The sequence below is a fragment of the Chanodichthys erythropterus genome, chromosome 12, assembly GCF_024489055.1.
Source record: "Chanodichthys erythropterus isolate Z2021 chromosome 12, ASM2448905v1, whole genome shotgun sequence".
Taxonomy (NCBI): Eukaryota; Metazoa; Chordata; class Actinopteri; order Cypriniformes; family Xenocyprididae; genus Chanodichthys; species Chanodichthys erythropterus.
Window position 1 is genome coordinate 49,610,416 of NC_090232.1, and position 19,182 is coordinate 49,629,597.

A 19,182-nucleotide genomic window follows, 5' to 3' on the forward strand; every position below is an offset into this window, starting at 1 on the left:
GTGTCAATAAAAGCTTCTATTGGACTAACAAGGAAGTTTTCAGTTCTGAAACTTACAGGATATTCTTGATGACCTCTTTTATATCAAAAGCTCAAGGAAAAGTTGATTTCTCAGTTAATGACCCCTTTAATGCTTATTTGATTAAACAACTGTGATGCTGTTCTTGTATGTATGTTTTTGTTTGATTTAAAACTCTGATATCATGTTTTTATGTGTATAAATTATGTGTTAATAACTCTCTGACAGTTTGATCTCTCTATGGGTTATGTGATTGTCATCATATTTCTAAAATTATATATATATATATATATATATATATATATATATATATATATATATATATATATATATATATATATATATATATATATATATATATATTTCAGAACTTAAATTTCATCCAGTTTATTAGCAACATAGCACACGATTGTAAATCCTGCTATACTAATTTGATCTTGTAGGTTCTGATCCACTATGAGTACAGAGAACTGTCCCTCTTGCCTGCACTTTTCTCACTTTCCTCACTGCAACTGCCTACATTTCAGATGAGGAACATCTCAAACAAGCCTATAGAGATATTGTAGAGGTTTATGTGTCGACTTTGTTTGCATATAGAAGATCCCAGAGCTGATAGACATGAACTAAAAGCAAAAAAAAAAATCTCATTTTGATATAATTTATTCTTTAAATCATCACTGATTATTCTCATGTGTTTGATTATTTGATAGTGCAGCATGTTGTTTATGACAGAATTCTTTATTCTATTTTCACACTTCTGTCTCTGTTTATTTCTGCAACATCCTCCATCACAGTTCATGAAGTAAATCACACTGAGATCATTCATCACTCAAAAGATTCTGAGAAGATGAGCTTATATTTCCTGTAATGAGTCACTGTTTTCAAATACTAATAAAATAATTGACATGTTTTATGGTCCAGTAACTGATAAAACAACATTTTCATCCTGATGAATTCTGTGTTTCAGGGGTTTCTAGTGCTGATTGGGGTGTGAGTTACAGTCCTTCACACATCTGTGCACTAAAGGACTCATCAGTGATAATGAACTGCAATTATACATACCCTACTGAACATCAGATCAGGAAAGTGTTCTGGACCAAAACACTGGTAAAAGATAATGTAGAGCCTCCAGATCTGTCTAATGACCCTGAATACAGTCAGAGGCTTCAGTATCTGGGAGATAAACAGCAGAACTGCACCATGAGACTGAGTCATGTGACACTGAAGGATTCACACATGTACTATTTCAGATTCATCGCTGATAAGGACAAAGCGATGGGCATTACTGGAGTGACTCTTACTGTCACAGGTGACTTTCATGAGGTTTCTCTCTTCTTCTGTGCATTATGTTGAATAATAATCAGTGTATGACAGCAGCACTAGATATAATGTGTGTGTTGTGTTCAGATCTTCAGGTGGAGTCTCCTGAGAGAGTGACAGAGGGAGATTCAGTCCGTCTGACATGTAAAAGCAGCTGCACTCTGACTGACAGAGCAACATTCATCTGGTACAGAAACTCACAGCCATTAACTGAGAGAAGAGACAGAAACAATGAACTCCTGCTGCAGTCAGTCAGAAGAGAGGATGCAGGCAGATATAGCTGTGCTGTACACGGACACAATCACATCTCTCCTGCTGTTTATCTCAATGTCATGTGTGAGTATGAAAAGTCTGACAAATGATAATAAAGACCTTTACAAATGCAGTATTTCAGAAATATATACAAATCCATATAAACTAAATAGCTTTATATATAAGTGTAATTGTAACTGTAAAATATTGTAAAAATTTTACAAAACAAATTATAGGTTATTTCCCGTACAGGGAAAAAGATCTAACTGGACATTTAATGTAATTTTTACAGAAAAATGCTGTTCAATGTAGAGTTTTTAGAAGTAAAGAAGGGAAATCAAATTATAATTTACAATGAAAAAACAACAACAACAACAACAACAACTGTAAACGGCCATTGCCAGAATTCCCTGTATGATACTTAACCTTTGCAAGTATTTTATTTAAATAGTTATGTTTCTTAATAGTTTTTGTTATCAGTTATGCACAAAACATACAGAATAAAATATAGAAATACAGGACTGAATGTAATTTATAAATAATAATTTCTTAATTCTTATAATTAAGAATATTACTTTACTGCTTAGCTAAATATAAAGTTCAGCATATAAAGTATGCCATAATGTAGGGCTGGACGATGTGCCCAAAAAAAATCATATATCTGTATTTTTGGGCTAAATGGCAGTGTGTAATCTCAGTATTTTGTACATTTTTTTCACATGCTGCCCAATATTGTCCTACAAACAATGTTCATATTGAAGACTATGAAAACAAACATATTTAATGTAACCATGTAGTCTATATGCTATAGCTATTATGTGCAAAAAAAGGGTCAAATCACATTAGGCCTACATTCTAACATTGTAACATTACAATCTAAAACAAAATAATGCTTTATAAAGCAGAAGTTAAATTCACTAAACTAAAAATGAAAATAAATAAAATCAAAAGCACAGAGTAATTATTAGGTTATTTTGTTTACCCTACAATAGTCACTTTACAGTTACTGCCATCATAAAAATACACTTTGCTGTAGATTTGAAATTCTTCATATGACACATTTATGTTTGCCAACAACGCAAACAATTATTCAACAACAAAATATTTTAGCAAATTGTATATTTTGGTCAGAATTATTGTGCTCCTATTCAATTGAGCTCCGTCTCGTTCACGGGAGTTTGTGCTTGTATAAAGATCGTCCACTCCTGAGAGCAAAATGGAAATATTTTCTTGACTTTCTAACATTTACAGATGGAGAATATGTCTGTGAAATGTAAGTTATGCACTGAGGAAATTATAAGATGTCACTTAAAGATTGTTAATAGAGGTATGTTTGTTTCCACCAATTTTTTTTAACCATTTCGTTATTTTGGCTTGAAATTTCGCTTGAAGTTTGCTGCTGAACCGTCTAAGTACTGTGTCCTTCCATTCGCTTGTGCATTTGCATGTCAAGTCTTTCTCGAATGCAAGCTGCACCAACCTGGCCTTTCTCTCGTGTAGCATTGTGCGTCTGTGTTCCGAAAAAATATTTTTCAGAGTGGAGAATGAATTCTCACACATTGCTGTGGATGCGCCAAATGTTAATGCATGTTTGAAAGCAGTCAGCACACTGGGCATGGCAATCAGATGGTTGTGGTACGTTGAGATGATGTGCTGTATGGTCCAGTCTCTCTGCATTGCTTGCTTTTGTGACATTAAAAACTCTTTAGCAACTTCAAACTCAGCGTCAATCATAATCGATTGTGACAGGTCGAGAATATGCTTCACAGCTTTCACTTTAAGGAAGTTATCGGCCTCTGGATTTAGTGCTGCAAGTGCACTTGCCAGTTGTGAGTTGCGTTCGCTGAATCTACGCTCCAGTTCCCCAACCACTGAATCAATAGTTTTGTAGTACAATCTCCGAAGTTCAGTTTCCCCATCGTCATTACCTCTGTGTCCTCCTGTAGGCCCTGTAATGATGTAACCATCCATCCGTGTGCTCTCTACGTGTCTCCGTTTGGGCCCGGGTCTCAGTGACTCGCTGGTGGCCGTGGCAGTATCCAGCATCTGCTTAAACTCTTCATCACAACAGAGTTTTTTAACACATGCTGTTGCACACGCCACAACACTTAAACCTGTCAACAAGTCAATGTCCTCTCTCTGGAGAAGCTTGTTCGGTGGGTCCAATAGAGAAAGGACTCTGTGGGTTAAGTTGGCAAGGAACATGAAACTTGGCTCAGATACCTCGTGCAGCAAGCCTGTAGCTTCCATTCTTGTCTCTGCGCCATAGTTCAGAATCGATTTTATGTCATTAAATGACTTAAGAATGACTGAGACAGTGGCAAGATGCCCTGTCCATCTCTGCTCCAGAAGACGTTTAAGATGCGCACCTTTATAATGCATAGCAACCGTTGGCTTTCTACAGAACTTGTAGAGGGAATCGCACACCTCAAAAAACTAGTCTGTCCTGTAGAATTTTCTGAACACCACCACGTTTCCCTGACATAAGCGCAGCTCCATCATATACCTGACTCAGAATTTCTGAGCTATCCAGGCCAACCTTGTTAAGCTCAGTCAGAACGGTGTCAGTTAATGTCTGTGCGTCACCTTTCTGAGCCGTAGTGATGCACAGTAGACGCTCTGTAACTTCGTAAGACTCATTCACAAATCGAAGCACAATCGATATATTTTCACATCCTGTGGGGTCACGCGTCCCATCAACTTTCAAAGTGTAATAGGAGTCACCAACTTCCTCCACTATAGCCTCTGTCACCACATTACTATGTGTTTCTATAAGTTCATTTTGCATATCATGGCAGGTGTAATTGGCATTGCGAGGGATTGTCTTCACCACGTTGGCCAATTCAGGATCCTTTTGGATGGTGTAATAAAGCATGGAAAGAAAAAGTCCAGACCCCCCCTCCGACATGTCATCAAAAGCGTCAACCTTCCCCCGTAGTGGCAACTGGTTTTCAACCAAGAACCCAACAACATCTATTAGTGAGGACACATAATACCGTTTTTTCCTTAGTTGATCTGCATTGACAAGGGTTGATACCTCATTCCCCGTATTGTGTCGCATATCCCTCTCCTTCCACATTGCATAGCAAGACATGTGGTCCTTCGAAGTTTCATGTTTATGAAATACACGGTCTTTGGCCATAGCGTGTTTCCAGTTACGATAGCCCACACTCGCGAAGGCATCCAATGTTCCAGATTTTCTAGTAAAGCTGAACATCCGACAGCAAAAACAAAATGCTGTGTCTGCCTTGACACTGTACTCCAACCACTCTCTGTTGTGAAACCATTTATCAACGAATGATCGCCCCTTACCACTGTAAACAGTTACAGGATACTGTTTTAACACAAGTTGGACAGGCCTGTCAGTCCCGAGATCATCAACCGCTGTCCGCTGACTTGGAGGTCTTGTAGATTGTTGTTGCTCTATGGCTGCGCTAGTTAAGTCTGTTGCCGGCTGTCCAGAGCTAGCATCAACAGAAGGACCAGCTCGGCTCTCAGAGACCCCCATACTGGTGGTGGTGGCCGGAGTGTCAGAGTCTGCTGATGGAAGAGGCTGAGGAGGCCTAAACCATTTTCGTAAATCCATTTTTTCTATAATTAGGCTAACAGTTAGCGCTAAATGTCTAAAAAGATGGACAAACTGAAATGGATTATGCGCGCATCGCGCTGAAAATCAGCGACCAATAAGCACTGACCTATGATGACAAAGCGTTCATAACGTTATGATGAACAACCAAAATTAATGTTTTCCCCGTTGATTTCATTTTATTTCATTTAAGTTACAGTACATTTAATATTAAAAGAAAAACTAAAAAGGTTTTTTTTTTTTTTTTTTTTTTTTGGGCCACGCCATGGCCTGTGGTAGGAGGGGCATCAATGACCGCTAGGAGGGGCACGGCCCTCGAATGCCCCACCACAGCGCCGACACTGTCTGGGAAAGCTTTATAATGCAAGCTCACGTGTTCCTAAAAGTCGAAGCATCAAACAGCACAAACAGCAATAACTACAGTAATCCATACGACCCTAATGGATGAATCGATGTCTTCTGAAGTGAAACGATGCGTATTTGTAAGAAAAATACCAAATATTTGAATATTTTTAAAACTTTCGACCAGCTGTCTTCTGCGCGTACATGTGAGGGTTGAGAGTTCATGCTTGATGTAACTTGAAGCGTGACCGAGGCGTGCCGAGAAACTCACGCAGATGTTGGATGCCGTCAGTTTTTTTTATTTTTATTTATTTAGTAATGCTCACAACAAAATACACAGAATAGCAGATAATGAGAATGAGAAACAAACAAGACAGAATAGCAGACGGCAGTTCTCGCGCGAGTTTCAGACGAATCTCCCGCGAGAATGTCATGACCCATACAGTAAAAAAATATATTTTATCTGGCCAAAATATATTTTAAATATATGGTAAATATATGTTACAAACAGTGAAGTTCAATGAAATATATTTTTGAAACTGAAAATATATTTTGTTTCAACCTCATATACTTAAAATATATTTACACATGTATTTCAGGGGCGGGAAAAATATATTTATATATAAAAATATATTTCAGGGCGCAAGAAAATACATTTCCAATCTTACAGTCGACAATGCAAATGTGTGTGGAAGAAAGCCTTGCGAACAAAACTATCCATTATGTTTGAAGAATTTTAAACACTTACAGAAAAACATGAATTTCCACATATTTTCCACATTGACACTTTGTTCACATATCTTCCCAAAAAATACAGATCTGTGTAATAATAGTGATCATGGCACCTCACAAATGTGTGTTTTAGTCTATTACTTATTAATTAATTAATTTATTTATTTATTTAATTGTAATTTATTGTCAGTGTAATATAGCGTTTAGATCTACATCAAATACAATAGATTAATAAAATCGCTAGATGTACGATGTTAACTGTGACGTAATTTGAATGGGAAACCACTAGCAGAGCTCACGGACTTTTGGAGTACTGCGCATGCGCGTCATTTTGAACTGTAACGGTCGTCAGTCAACCGGGAGTTCTCGGAGTAAAAGGTAAGAGCTAACGTTATAACTTTATTTTAAATCGTCATTTTTCACATATTTAATGTTCATTGCTACTTTGAATGTATAATGTTTTATTGTCAAGGTTTTTTTTTTTTTTTACTTTATTTGTCAAATTAATGCCCCGTTTGTTTATTTGCTCACATGAGACGCATTTGATATTTTCAGATTTCCGTTTTAAAGTTAACGTTAACTGTTAGTTGTTTCTAATTTGGACTCTAGTGAAAACTAACGTTACACACAAAAAATGTTAATTTTTTTTTTTTTTTTTTTTCAGCTGTGGAGTGTTTGGGAGACCGTGCTGCCTGCTGTTGTCGATCTATGATGCTCCTGTGGAGCCTGTAACGTAAGTTTTTTTTTTTTTTTTTTTTGGGCTAAATTTCATGTTTTACCAAACTTGTTAATTAGGCACACGTTATTTTCTCGTTATTAAAGTTCAGGCATATGCTGGTTTGGCATTAATGGCATTTCATACGCTCAATTTTTCTACTATTATTATTATCATCATTAATATAGCCTTACAATAATATAATTTTTATTCACTTTCTGCTGAATGAAGCTGTTTTCGATTATCCAGTTGAGCCAGTGATTCAGTAAGTTGCAGAAGATGCTTATTTGTCACGACTTACAGGTTTACATGTGTCATTCATTACTGTAAAAAATCTATTTTTTATTTTCAGTAGCAGAAGCAGAGACGGTTTGTGCAACAGCAACAAGGTGAGAATACACTTTAAAAATTAGATTTTTTTTTTTTTAATTAAGCACTGTTAAGCAAATTATATTATTTTATTTGTGTAATTTATGAATTGATATGTTCTCTGCACTTGTGTTAATATCTGTTTCTGTCTGGAACAGGTGCGGGTCAAAACCCATCTGTCAAGACGCTTGTCCACTTGCTGTCCGCCCCACCAGCCCAACGATTGTGCTGGAGAGCCTCTGACCACAAGTCATAGGTACAGGATAATGTTCATAGTCAAGTCATCTTCATTTCTGTGGCACTTTATACAAAACAGCTTCACAGTAAAAAACATGAAATAGTCAACATGACCCTAGTTGAAGTGAAACACTAGGTGTGTGTTAGAAAAATACTAATATTTTAAAGTCTGTACATCCAAATGATTCCTCAAGCTTTAAAACACATCACAAATTACAACATGTTGACTTTGAGCCCATATTGGACAGTTGGCAAATCTGTAATGTAACAAATTTAACATAACAGTATTTTCCAAAAACACACCTATTGTTTCACTTCAGAACAGAGATGGATTATTTTTCTAAATATCTCTGTTTGTATTCCACAGAAAAAGAGAATGTCATAATCAACTGGAACAGCATGAGGGTAAGTATCCCTTTGTTAAGTTAGCTTAACTGAGTGACTTTGTGATATTCCACTATCCCTTCATTTGTAAAAGTGAAAATGCAATGCAGAAGTGTAAAGAAAGGCTAATTCGACCTCTCCTCAATCATCAGTTTCTTTACTGTACTGTCTCAAAATATGCCCATTAAATATCTTTAAAATCCAGTATACCTGTAATTGTTTTAGTTCCAGTGTAAACAAAAATATCAGGAAATCCAAAACTAGTTAGAGGACAAAGTGCATGCCCTCTGTACCTGTACTGATGTTCAGTGATTGTGTTTTGTCTTTTGTATGAGTACAGTGGTAGAGACAGAGAAGTGCCCTTGATGAGGAAACCATGGCAGCCATATATACGGTAAGTTAATAGTTAGTGAAAGGAAAATCTACTAGAAACATTAAGTTAAAAAAATAACTGATTTTTGTCTCACAGTCAAGAAGAGATTTCCAAATGTGTCCAAAGAGACTTTGAGGATTTCACATGGGGAAAGTGAGACTTCTTGAAAGCAAAAAAGTTATATTTGTTTGAATATTGTAATTTTTTGAACATTGTAAAGTATGTTCCTTGCTGATTTTTATTCAAATGTTCATGTGTTATAGACAACAAATAAAAGTTTTTCAAATGTGACATGTGAATGTATTTTCTTGGGTTGAAATATATGTAGGGCAAAATATATTTTTAAATGCTTTTGTAAAATATATTTTGAAAATATATATTTTTTAAAATATACAAAAAATGGCCAAAAAATACATTTTAGGAAAATATATTTATATAAATATATTTGAAAATATATTTTTTAAAAATATACAAAAAATGGCCAAAAATATATTTTTAGAAAATATATTTATATGTGAAAATATATTTATAGCGAATATATTTTTTGGCCATTTTTTGTATATTTTGAAATATATTTGAAAATATATTTTTTTACCGTATGCTTCAATGTGCTTCGATGAACGCAAAGTCGACTCTCATGCAGGCGCTGGTGACAGTTGGTCAGAAGCGAAAAGATGAATAGCCTAAACCATGAGAAAATTTCGGGGTGTACTGTATTTTCTTATAATACAGAATAGCAACGGGATTCCTTCTTAAGATTCATCAGCTGAGAAACAAGAGCAGGAGGAAGCCAAGCGAGAAACAAAAACAACCAAAAAATGGACAAAACTTGTTACTTTCTGTCAGGACTTTAGAGTTTGAAAGGAAAAGTTGATTTAAAAAAATTAATAATAAGTGTTGTAGACTTGTTTTTAATAAAGTTGTTTTTCAAATAAAGGTTTCGGAGTCAGTGATATCAGATTGTTTGCAATTTATTAATTACTTACCCTACATGAAACAAGAGGGTAACAAGCACTGCTTTAATTTACGGCCCGTAATGTCATATTTACCCTTAGTTATATGTCATAAGTACCCCTTAGATATAAAATATTTACAGTATAAATAATTTGTTATTTTCCTGGTTGTTACCCCTTTTTTCCCAATACTTTACATATTGTTCCCCTATACTTACACATACTTACTGTATAGTTACACTATAATTATTGAAAGTTATGCTGTAAATTCATTGTAATTACGCAGTACTTTCCAGGCTGTAATCTAAAGCGTTACCGTTTTATTTTACCAGTTGTAAAATCTAACCATTCAACACACTAAAAAGAAATGTGTAAAAAAATAACACATATTGGGTCTCATTCATGAAACAAGAGCAGAACGAATTTTTGTGTAAATCGTGTGTAAAGTGGTTCTGGCGTAAATTTTCGGATTCATTAAAGTGTTCGTATTTTCCAAATGTTAGTTGGTACGAAAGAAATCTACACCTGCTCCCAGCCACGCATAAATAGTGCGTTTAACATCCGAACGTTTTGCTCATTAATAAGGCTGCATTTTAATTCACCTTAATAAGGTACATATTTACAGCATTTTGAAAAATATTATATATAGTAATCACATACGTTTTTTCTTTTTACTTTTGTTGTGAGAGCCAGTAATAAGCTGCATTCACGTCACCTTGTATTTACCGCTATCTTGAAATGACGTTATATTCGGAGCTGTTCACGTCCTTTTGGTCCTTGGACTGGAAATTATGCGTTTCCATGGCACCACTATCAACGCCTAATAAATCAATCTACAGCGGTCAGGTGGTATAGTGGCCACATGTTACATGTAGGAGCTTTCAGAAAACTCCAAGCTTACAAACTGTAATTACGAACTCTACGAGGACGTGAACGCTTTTTACAAGCTAGAATCTTGTAACTACAGGAATTACGAGGCCGCGTGAACACACCTATAGCATCTGCAAACGGAGCACTTTAATCAAATAATGAATTGATTTCAATAGGGCTGGGCAAACTATGGAACTTGTTTCCTATAAAATGGCCAAAATCCTTCATTTGGTGTCATAATATGATGCCCATATATAGTTGTCAGTCGGATTTAATGGGCGGGATTTATGGTAATTGAGAATGAACGTGCACGCGCGTCCCATTTACGACTGATTGGAATGCATTAACACACACACATTTCACTATCACTTCTGACGTTTACGAAGTATTTGTGAATCAGGAGGAGAGTTTTCGGGAAAGTCTGTTTACGCGCAAATCACTCACATATTTACTCGTATATTTACAAATGTTTCTAGCCTGACTTCGTCATACTCATATTCTAGGCAGAATGTGAGTCTGATACTGCTCCATTGCACTTGAATTATGGGGCGTGTCTTAACCGAACCAGTAAAAAAAAAACAAAAAAAAACTCTGCACTCAATTGGATAGACCTACAACCAATCAGAGCAACGCAGTAAGTGACGCATGTTGAACTTGTACTTAAACTTTTGCCGAATCACGTTGGAAGGACGGTAAACACATCTTTCCCATCGACAAATGCTTTGATTGCGGTTCTTTGTTCGTCTTTTAAAATGAATGCGCTGTCGATTTCTTTTATTACAGACGTGATAGCGGAATCTAAACATCTTACTTCTCCAGCTGCAGTCATCGTTGGTGAAAACCAATTCAACCCAAGCGCTCTTTGATGACGTGGGTGGTTACGTAACCGCAGATAGCCTGTCCATCATCGATTAAAGCCCGCCCTGGCAATTTGATTGGCTCGGCCTTCTGGGAGCCGAGCATAATTACTCCACAATGGATTGAGTCCAGACCGAACTTCCCGTCCAAAAAATGTTGTGGGCGGGGTTCGGGCTGGCACCCAGGCTAGAATGTTTCATGAATGAGACCCATTATGTGTAACACTCTAGTTTACACATTTTGTGTCATTATTGCATAAAAATGTGTTGGAAGAATTAATTAGTTTTACACATATTATGTGTAGTTTTAAAATTAGCACAACCTGTGTATTTGTTCACAGCATCAAGACAATCTGTGCAGCCAAGAACACCTGTAATGTGTTTATATTACACATTTACATATCTTTGTGTTCATTTCAGAGGTGAAGACCAGGGGCCTCATTTATAAAGAGTGTGTATGCTGAAAGCTGAAAATGTGCGTACGCCAGTTCCTGCACAAAAGGTGTGATTTATACAGAAAAACTTGACGGGAAAATGTGCGCGCCTACACGCAAAGTTTGACCCATGTGTAAGCACATTTTGAAGACAAAGGGAATTGGCGACACCGATGGTGAGCTGAGGGACTGACGGCAGATGAAGGAAAACCATTTTAAATCCTAATTATGAGTCATAATCATAAATACAGTGCATGTTCACAATAACAGTTTAAATAAATAAAAGAATGATTTTTGCATGGAAACTCACGTTTTCATTTTGATTTACATTAATATTAGGCTACACTTTCACTAACGCTGCATTAACATGTGGCGCTGGCGTTAACGCTTCTCATTTACTTTGAATGGGTGACCTCATGCGTTGCCAAGCTGAATTGTGGGTTGCAAGCGGCAGAAGTTGAAGATTTCTCAATTTTTCAAGCGCCAACGCAGGCTTCATCCAATCAGATCGCCCTATGCAAATACCCTAGAGCAGTCGCAGCCAACTGCGTTCATGCAATAACGGAAAGTAATGTAAGCGAGGAGCGCCCCATGTGAATGCAGCGTAATGGCGATAAGCACTGAAATTACATTATGCAATCATTACGGAGAAGTTAAACAAAAATAATATGAATTTAGATAGCAGATGTGCTACTTTCGCTCAGTTTTCCTGTGACACGCTAATGACAGCGAGGAGTAATAGGTGCATTGGATGATTTTTTAGCAATGTAGTGTTTGGAAAATATTAAATACGGACTATAAATGCCATTTGTGCCAATGTCTTGTACCCTTGACGGTGTTAACCATAGTGTCACGTGGATGGGAACGTGCATGGAAATGATATGCAGATGAGGTTATGCATAGTAAAACTAGGCGTCGTAAGCTCCATATATGGTTATTTCGGGGAGGAGACAGGGTGGAGATGCACGTACACACAATCTTCCACTGACTGGGATTTATAAAGGGATTTGTGCGCAGGTTCTGGCGTACGCATGGTTTTATAAATCTGAAATTTTTTGTGCATACGCAGAATTTAGCTTTTGTGCATACATACACTTTTAGGATGAAATCTATGCAAAGTTTTCTAAATGAGAACCCAGACCTCCAAAACCAAGACCATTCAAGACTAGAGGTGTGGTGGAAACCAGACCTTCCAAGACCAAAACAAGACCATTCAATCAAGATAATTCATTAATCATGTGACTATTGAACATTAACGATGAGCACCTGCTGTCAATAAGCAGAATCACTAAAGGAGAAAATCACAATTTAAGTTACCATCATGGAGATCAGGGGTTGCTTTAGTTGGGCTCTTGACTCTTGACTTTTTAATATTAGATTTTGTTTGGGCTGCTGTAGCTAACTCATTACAGCCAGATAAACAAAGAGAAAAGATGATCAGGTGGTGTTCGTTATGTTTTCACATAATCATTATTTACTCTGAATCACTGAACTCACTTAGAGCCCAATCTCTGACAAGCAACATATTCTGATAAACAGACCAACTATGAACATCAGAAAACAAGTTACTAAAAAGTCACATTAAAACGGAACAAAACAAAATATGAGAATAAAGGAAATTACTAAAATAATTCGGCTCATAATTTATTCATGAAGCAATGCATGATGGGAGCCATGGATGAATTTTGATTGGTGGCTCCCAGAATGCACTGCAACATGCTTTATTAGTCTCACCACTGTTGAGATTCACAGGCTGATTCTTGATGTCTGTGTGTGCCTAAAAGATTTTTTTTTTTTTTTTTTTAAATCAGAACAACTTTTGATAAATCCATTGGATTGTATGGAAAAAGCTGATCTTCTTCTGTAATCAATAATGTAAATCTAACTCAGAGATTCAGGTCAAATAATGATCATGTGGAAACATAACCAACACCACCTGATCATCTTTTCTCTTTGTTTGTCTAGCTGTTATAACTTAGTAAAAACAGTCCAAACTAAATTTTATTTTTAAAGGTCAAGGGTCAAGAGCTTAACTAAAGCAAATCCTGATCTCCACGATGGTAACTTAAAAATTGTGATTTTCTTTGGTGATTCTGCTTGTTAACAGCAGATCACATTCCTGACATATTTACTGTGTTAAAATCATCACTCAATGAATGTGTCAACATTAACACAATGAGTGTTGTCCCTAAACTCACACACTGAATTTAGCCAATTTGAGTCGTTTTTTTAACAAATGCTTTTTGACACATTCTAATGCCTTTCTGATATGTGATGTGAAAATAGAGAAGAGCGAACTCGGCAAAAGGCGGATTTGAAACCGCAGCGATCACAGTAAAACCTGGTATTGCTATCCTGCACGTTACTGTTGCGCTACTGAAGATGTTGAGTAGATAGCATCATTTATCATACTTGATATACAATAATGAGTTATTATGTTGAAATAACGAGATATTATGTTGAAGTAACGACTTATGTCATAATAACGACTTATGACGAAATAACGACTTTTGTCGAAATAACGACTTCATATCTTGAAATAACGAGATATAATGTTGAAATCATACTCGGTTACTAACGTAACCTCGGTTCCCTGAGATACGAGTACTGCGTATGGGGAAAGGTCTCCCTTTTTCCCTGCTGCTGAAGCCTTTTTCAATAACGCAGTGTAACTGCATCGTCATTGGTTCACTCATAGACAAGTTGTTGAACCAATGACGACGCGGCATAGCTGCGCGGCCTATGGCGACAAAGCACGCGAATATTCCCGCCGAAATGGGCGGGGTTAAGGGCTATATAAGCAGGCGTTTCGCCATAGGATTTCAGTGTAATCGACTGAAGCGACGACCCTGAAGCCGCAGCCTTGTGGCACGGCAGTACTCGTTCCGTATCTCAGGGAACCGAGGTTACGTTAGTAACCGAGTACGTTCCCTTTCGATACTTCACTCGTACTGCTTATGGGGAACGAATTCAACCACGCCGTGCCACGGCTGGGAAACGATACAGCCTGAATTTGGACACATGGGAGGGGGTCCAAAAGACAAGCGAGAAGGCAAAGCCTTAATCGAACCCTAGTTACACTTAAGGAAATAATTCCTGGGGTTGCGTGAGGCAGAACTCACCAGAGGCCGCTAAATCACACTGAAAGAACCCGAGCTTGCAAGGTCGGGACATCAAGATGATAGAATCTGACAAAAGTGGACGGCGAAGACCAGCCAGCTGCCTCACAGATGTCTTGAATGGAAAATCCGTTGGACCAAGCCCATGAGGAAGCCATTCCTCTAGTGGAGTGGGCCCTGACTCCTATGGGGAAGTCTGCACCCAGTGAGGAGTAGCACAGGTTAATAGCGTCCACTATCCAACGGGAAAGGCGCTGTTTTGAGACCGGAGAACCCTTGGTGTGGCCGCCAAAACAAACAAAGAGCTGATCCGACTGCCTGAAAGGCTGCGATCGCTCCACATAGGTCCTCAATGCCCATGGGCAGACTGGGCAGAGTAGCTCCAGCTCTCGTTCGTCCGCCGAGGGAGGAAGAGCAGAAAGCGAGCTCTAAACGGGGTTGAGAGCACCTTAGGAACGTAGCCATGCCTAGGTTTGAGAACAACCTTCGAGTCTCCAGGCAAATTCAAGGCATGCAGGGCTCACAGAGAGGGCCTGCAAATCGCCAACGCGCTTAACCGATGCCAGTGCTAACAGCAGAGCGGTCTTCAGCGTTAAGGGCCTGAGATCGGCTGAACCCATTGGCTCAAAAGGGGTTCCCTTTAAGGCCCTGAGGACCAGTGAGAGGTCCCAAGTGGGAACGGTGAGGGGGCGAGGAGGATTCAATCGCCTAGCACCCCTCAGGAAACGGATTACAAGGCCGTTACGTCCCACTGATTGGCCAGCAATGGGAGCATGGAAAGCTGCAATGGCTGCTACGTAAACCTTAAGAGTAGAAAGGGTGCGCCCCATTTCCAAGCGTTCTTGGAGGAAAGACAGTATGAAGGATACGTCACTCTCCACAGGGTCTATGTTGTGTGAGGAACACCAATCAACAAAGACAGCCCATTTCTGGTCATAGAGGCGTTTTGTGGACGGAGATCTAGCCTGAGAAATGGTATTTAGGACGTCCCCGGGGAGGCTGGTCGGCTCCCATTGAGGGACCAGAGGTGCAGAGCCCAAAGCTCCGGCTGTGGGTGCCAGATCGTTCTGTTTGCCTGAGAGAGGAGGTCCTGTCTCAGGGGAATAGACCACGGGGCTCTCAGGGAGAGCTTGAACAGCTCCAAGGACCAAACCTGGTTCCTCCAGGGGGTTACCAGAAGGACTCTGTGTTGGTCTTCTCTGATAACCTGAGGCATCAGTGCGATCGGAGGGAAGGCGTAAAGGAGCGTGCTGGGCCATGTATGGGCCAGAGCATCAACTTCCTTCGAGAAGAATGTTGGGCAATGAGAGTTGTCTTCTGAGGCGAAGAGGTCTATCTCTGCCCTCCCGAAGAACTCCCAAATCTTGAGGACTACCTGGGGGTGGAGCATCCACTCGTCGGAGGGGATGTTGCTCTGTGACAACATGTCTGCGCCCAGATTGTTCCTGCCAGGAACATGAGTCGCTCTGAGCGACTGAAGCCTCAGAAGAGCCCATTCCAGAAGACGTTTCGCCAGAGCGCATAAGCGGCTGGACGAGAGACCGCCCTGGTGGTTTAAATACGACACCACTGTCATACTGTCCGATAGGACTAGAACATGACGTTCTGTCAAGTGAGTCTGAAAAGACTGAAGGGCCTTCATCACTGCTAGCATCTCTAGGCAGTTGATGTGTAGACGGCTTTCCTCGTGACTCCACAAGCCGAAGGCCGGTCTGCCCTCGCACACAGCGCCCCAACCCGAGTTGGAAGTGTCCGTTGAGAGCACCGTCCTTCGTGAGACTGCCTGTAAGGGTACTCCGCGCTTGAACCACATAGGGTCCATCCAAGGTTTCAGGGCTAGAAGACAGGCCTGATTGACTTTGAGACATAAGCGGCCGTGCCGCTCCAGCGAGACTACTCCATTTCGGCGGGAATATTCGCGCGCTTTGTCGCCATAGGCTGCGCAGCTATGCCGTGTCGTCATTGGTTCAACAACTTGTCTATGAGTGAACCAATGACGATGCAGTTACACTGCGTTATTGAAAAAGGCTTCAGCAGCGGGGAAAAAGGGAGACCTTTCCCCATACGCAGTACGAGTGAAGTATCGAAAGGGAAAATGACTTAAATATCTTGAAATAACGAAATATTATGTCGTAATAACGAGTTATGTTGAAATAACGACTTAATATCTCAAAATAACGACTTAATATCTTGAAATAATGAGATATTAAGTCGGAATTAACGACTTATTATGTCGAAATAACTACTTAATATCTCTAAATAACTACTTAAAAGTTTCAGTTTTTTTTTTTCGTTTTTTTTTCACCATGCGGTTCAGGACTTCCGTAGTAAATATTACCTAGTCTGTTATGACAAATTTACTTTGATTGTTAGTGTTTTTGTATTTTTCTGTGCTAGACCCTCCAAAGAGTGTTTCAGTGTCCGTCAGTCCATCTGGTGAAATAGTGTCAGGAGATTCAGTGACTCTGATCTGCAGCAGTGATTCAAACCCTCCTGCAGAAATCAGCTGGTTTAAAGGAGGAACGTTTGTAGGAACTGAAAGAATCTACTACATCTCAAAGATCAGCTCTGATGACAGTGGAGAATACAAGTGCAGATCCATCAATGAACATGGAGAGAAATACTCTGATACTCTGACTTTAAATGTCATGTGTGAGTTTTATGAATCATATTTTTAACCACATACACCTGTTTAATTTCTTATTTGTCATTATGTGTTGTCTTATCTATTCCTGTTAAACTTTAGTGAGGTTTTTTTTCTTTTTTTTTTTTCTGTATTTCAGCAGTCAGATGTTTCTCGTCTGTAGCTGTTGCTGCTGGTGTTGGTGTTTTACTCGGTGGAGCATCAGGTGCTTTCATCATGTACATTTGGTAAGATGTTCCTATCAAAAATGTACTTTGTATGTATTAAGTTTTAGTTTATTACACTTAAGTTAAGTCAGGAGTGTCCAATCCTGCTCCTGGAGGATCCCCAAAACACACTGAACAGCTAATCAAGGTCTTATACTAGACATACTAGAAACTTCCAGGCAGGTGTTGAGTCAAATTCAGGACAGAGTCTGGACTCCACTGGTTTAAGTGTACACACTCACACATCTTTAAATGTGCTGTTTATTCATCTTTCTTCTGACAGTCTTACTAGAAGAATGAAAAGAAGATCTGCTGTGAAGGAGGTGAGATGATCACAATTATTTACAGTGTTTTCCTGCAGGCAGAGATGTTTACTACAGCCATTATGAGCCGTTCAGAGATATTAAGAGTAAAAGACACGAGTCTCGAGTCCAAACACCTGATTATTCAGTTCTAGATCCAGTGAAACTGATTTCCATCAAGATCCTCTCAACATTACAGTCAGTTCAGTTAGACTATCAGATTTAAAACATGATCTCACAATGTTTGTGTCCTTCTGTCTCTCCTGTAGATCTCTGATCCCAATGAAGACACATATACAGCTCTTGAGCTCAAGTCCACGACCTCTGACCTGTACGACACACTGACAGTAAGTGAGGCGTCACAGTCAGATGATCCATCACAGATGATCACATGACCGATCTCTCTCTCTTTCACACAGACGGTTCATCCCAGAGCTCCTGAAGACTCCTGCAGGACTCTTGATCCTTAGAGCTTTTCTAAACATGAGAATCCATCAGTGAGTGTCTGAACCTGCAGCTCTTCTCAATATCATCCATCAAACTCTCTTCAGCTCTAGTGTGATTGATTTGTGGATCTTGTGAAAGGTTTATAATGTTGTTGATGAACTTCAGTCAGTCTTTCTTCATCTTATTGTTTGTTCAGATCAACAGGAAGATGCTGCAGTAAGAGGCGGAGCATGAAGGAACCAATCCTGAGTTCTGTGGGCGGAGCCACATATGATTGACAGGATCATCAGTGATGAGTCACACAAGAGTTTCATTTCTGTATATTTGAAGAAACATGATGTAACAGAGGAATTAAATGAAAGTTAAACAATGGTGAATTGTCACTGTGTAAAAACAGATAATGTTAAGTTTAAGTCAACAGAGCAAAACACCTAAAGTGATTGTTGTGGCAAACAAGTATCATTTTTTGCTCTCAGAGTGCTCAATATTATCAGCTTCAGTTATTGTCTTTTGTGTTCCTGTAACTTTTCCTTTAAGTGATCAGTTTTATGTGTGATTGTCTAATACGTGCTTTAACAAACCTTATGGGCACATTGATACTGCATATATTGATACTCACAAGCTTATTTATCACAAGATTCCATTAAAAATATCTATATTAAAATTATATGAATTACCAAAAATGGGTTTCTGTATCACTTTCACATGTTTTCAGTACTTTTTAAATGTTTGCTCCAAAACACATATTTAGCTGGCCCGTGTCACATGACTATGAGAAGTGAGCGTACAGCCACAGACTAGGGCTGTGTCCTAATTCATCACACCGCGGTGACACAATCAGCCTTCGAACGCTCCCTTCTAAGGACGCAGCCTCTGAATTGGAACACACACACCTACACACACACATACACACACACACACACACACACACACACATACACACATACACACACACACACACACTGAAGTTCATTTCCTCATTACACTGAAGCCTAAATGAAGACAGTTGAATTGAGTTGAAA

General features: G+C 38.9%; 1 protein-coding gene and 1 long non-coding RNA gene across 2 annotated transcripts; both read left to right on the plus strand.

The window, feature by feature from the left end:
- The first annotated feature begins 1,059 nt into the window (after positions 1–1,059).
- Positions 1,060–18,791, plus strand: LOC137032438 (carcinoembryonic antigen-related cell adhesion molecule 6-like). The gene is made up of 8 exons (XM_067404200.1): positions 1,060–1,327; positions 1,426–1,674; positions 16,959–17,213; positions 17,345–17,432; positions 17,695–17,734; positions 17,983–18,060; positions 18,133–18,210; positions 18,357–18,791. The coding sequence occupies exons 1-7, from the start codon at positions 1,060–1,062 to the stop codon at positions 18,181–18,183; spliced, it is 1,029 nt and encodes a 342-aa protein (XP_067260301.1). The 3' UTR covers positions 18,184–18,210; positions 18,357–18,791.
- LOC137032808 (uncharacterized) lies at positions 6,835–7,564 on the plus strand. Its single transcript, XR_010896750.1, has 4 exons — positions 6,835–6,983; positions 7,197–7,230; positions 7,318–7,354; positions 7,493–7,564. It is a non-coding gene; the product is annotated as an uncharacterized lncRNA (long non-coding RNA).
- Positions 18,792–19,182: the final 391 nt, after the last annotated feature.

Bases quoted from the DNA above. Each gene is read 5' to 3' on its own strand.
- LOC137032438 (XM_067404200.1), top strand. From the start codon at position 1,060: ATGAACTGCAATTATACATACCCTACTGAACATCAGATCAGGAAAGTG. The intron at 17,433-17,694 runs GTAAGATGTTCC...TTCTTCTGACAG, and splicing joins GCTTTCATCATGTACATTTG to TCTTACTAGAAGAATGAAAA. The intron at 18,061-18,132 runs GTAAGTGAGGCG...TCTTTCACACAG, and splicing joins ACCTGTACGACACACTGACA to ACGGTTCATCCCAGAGCTCC.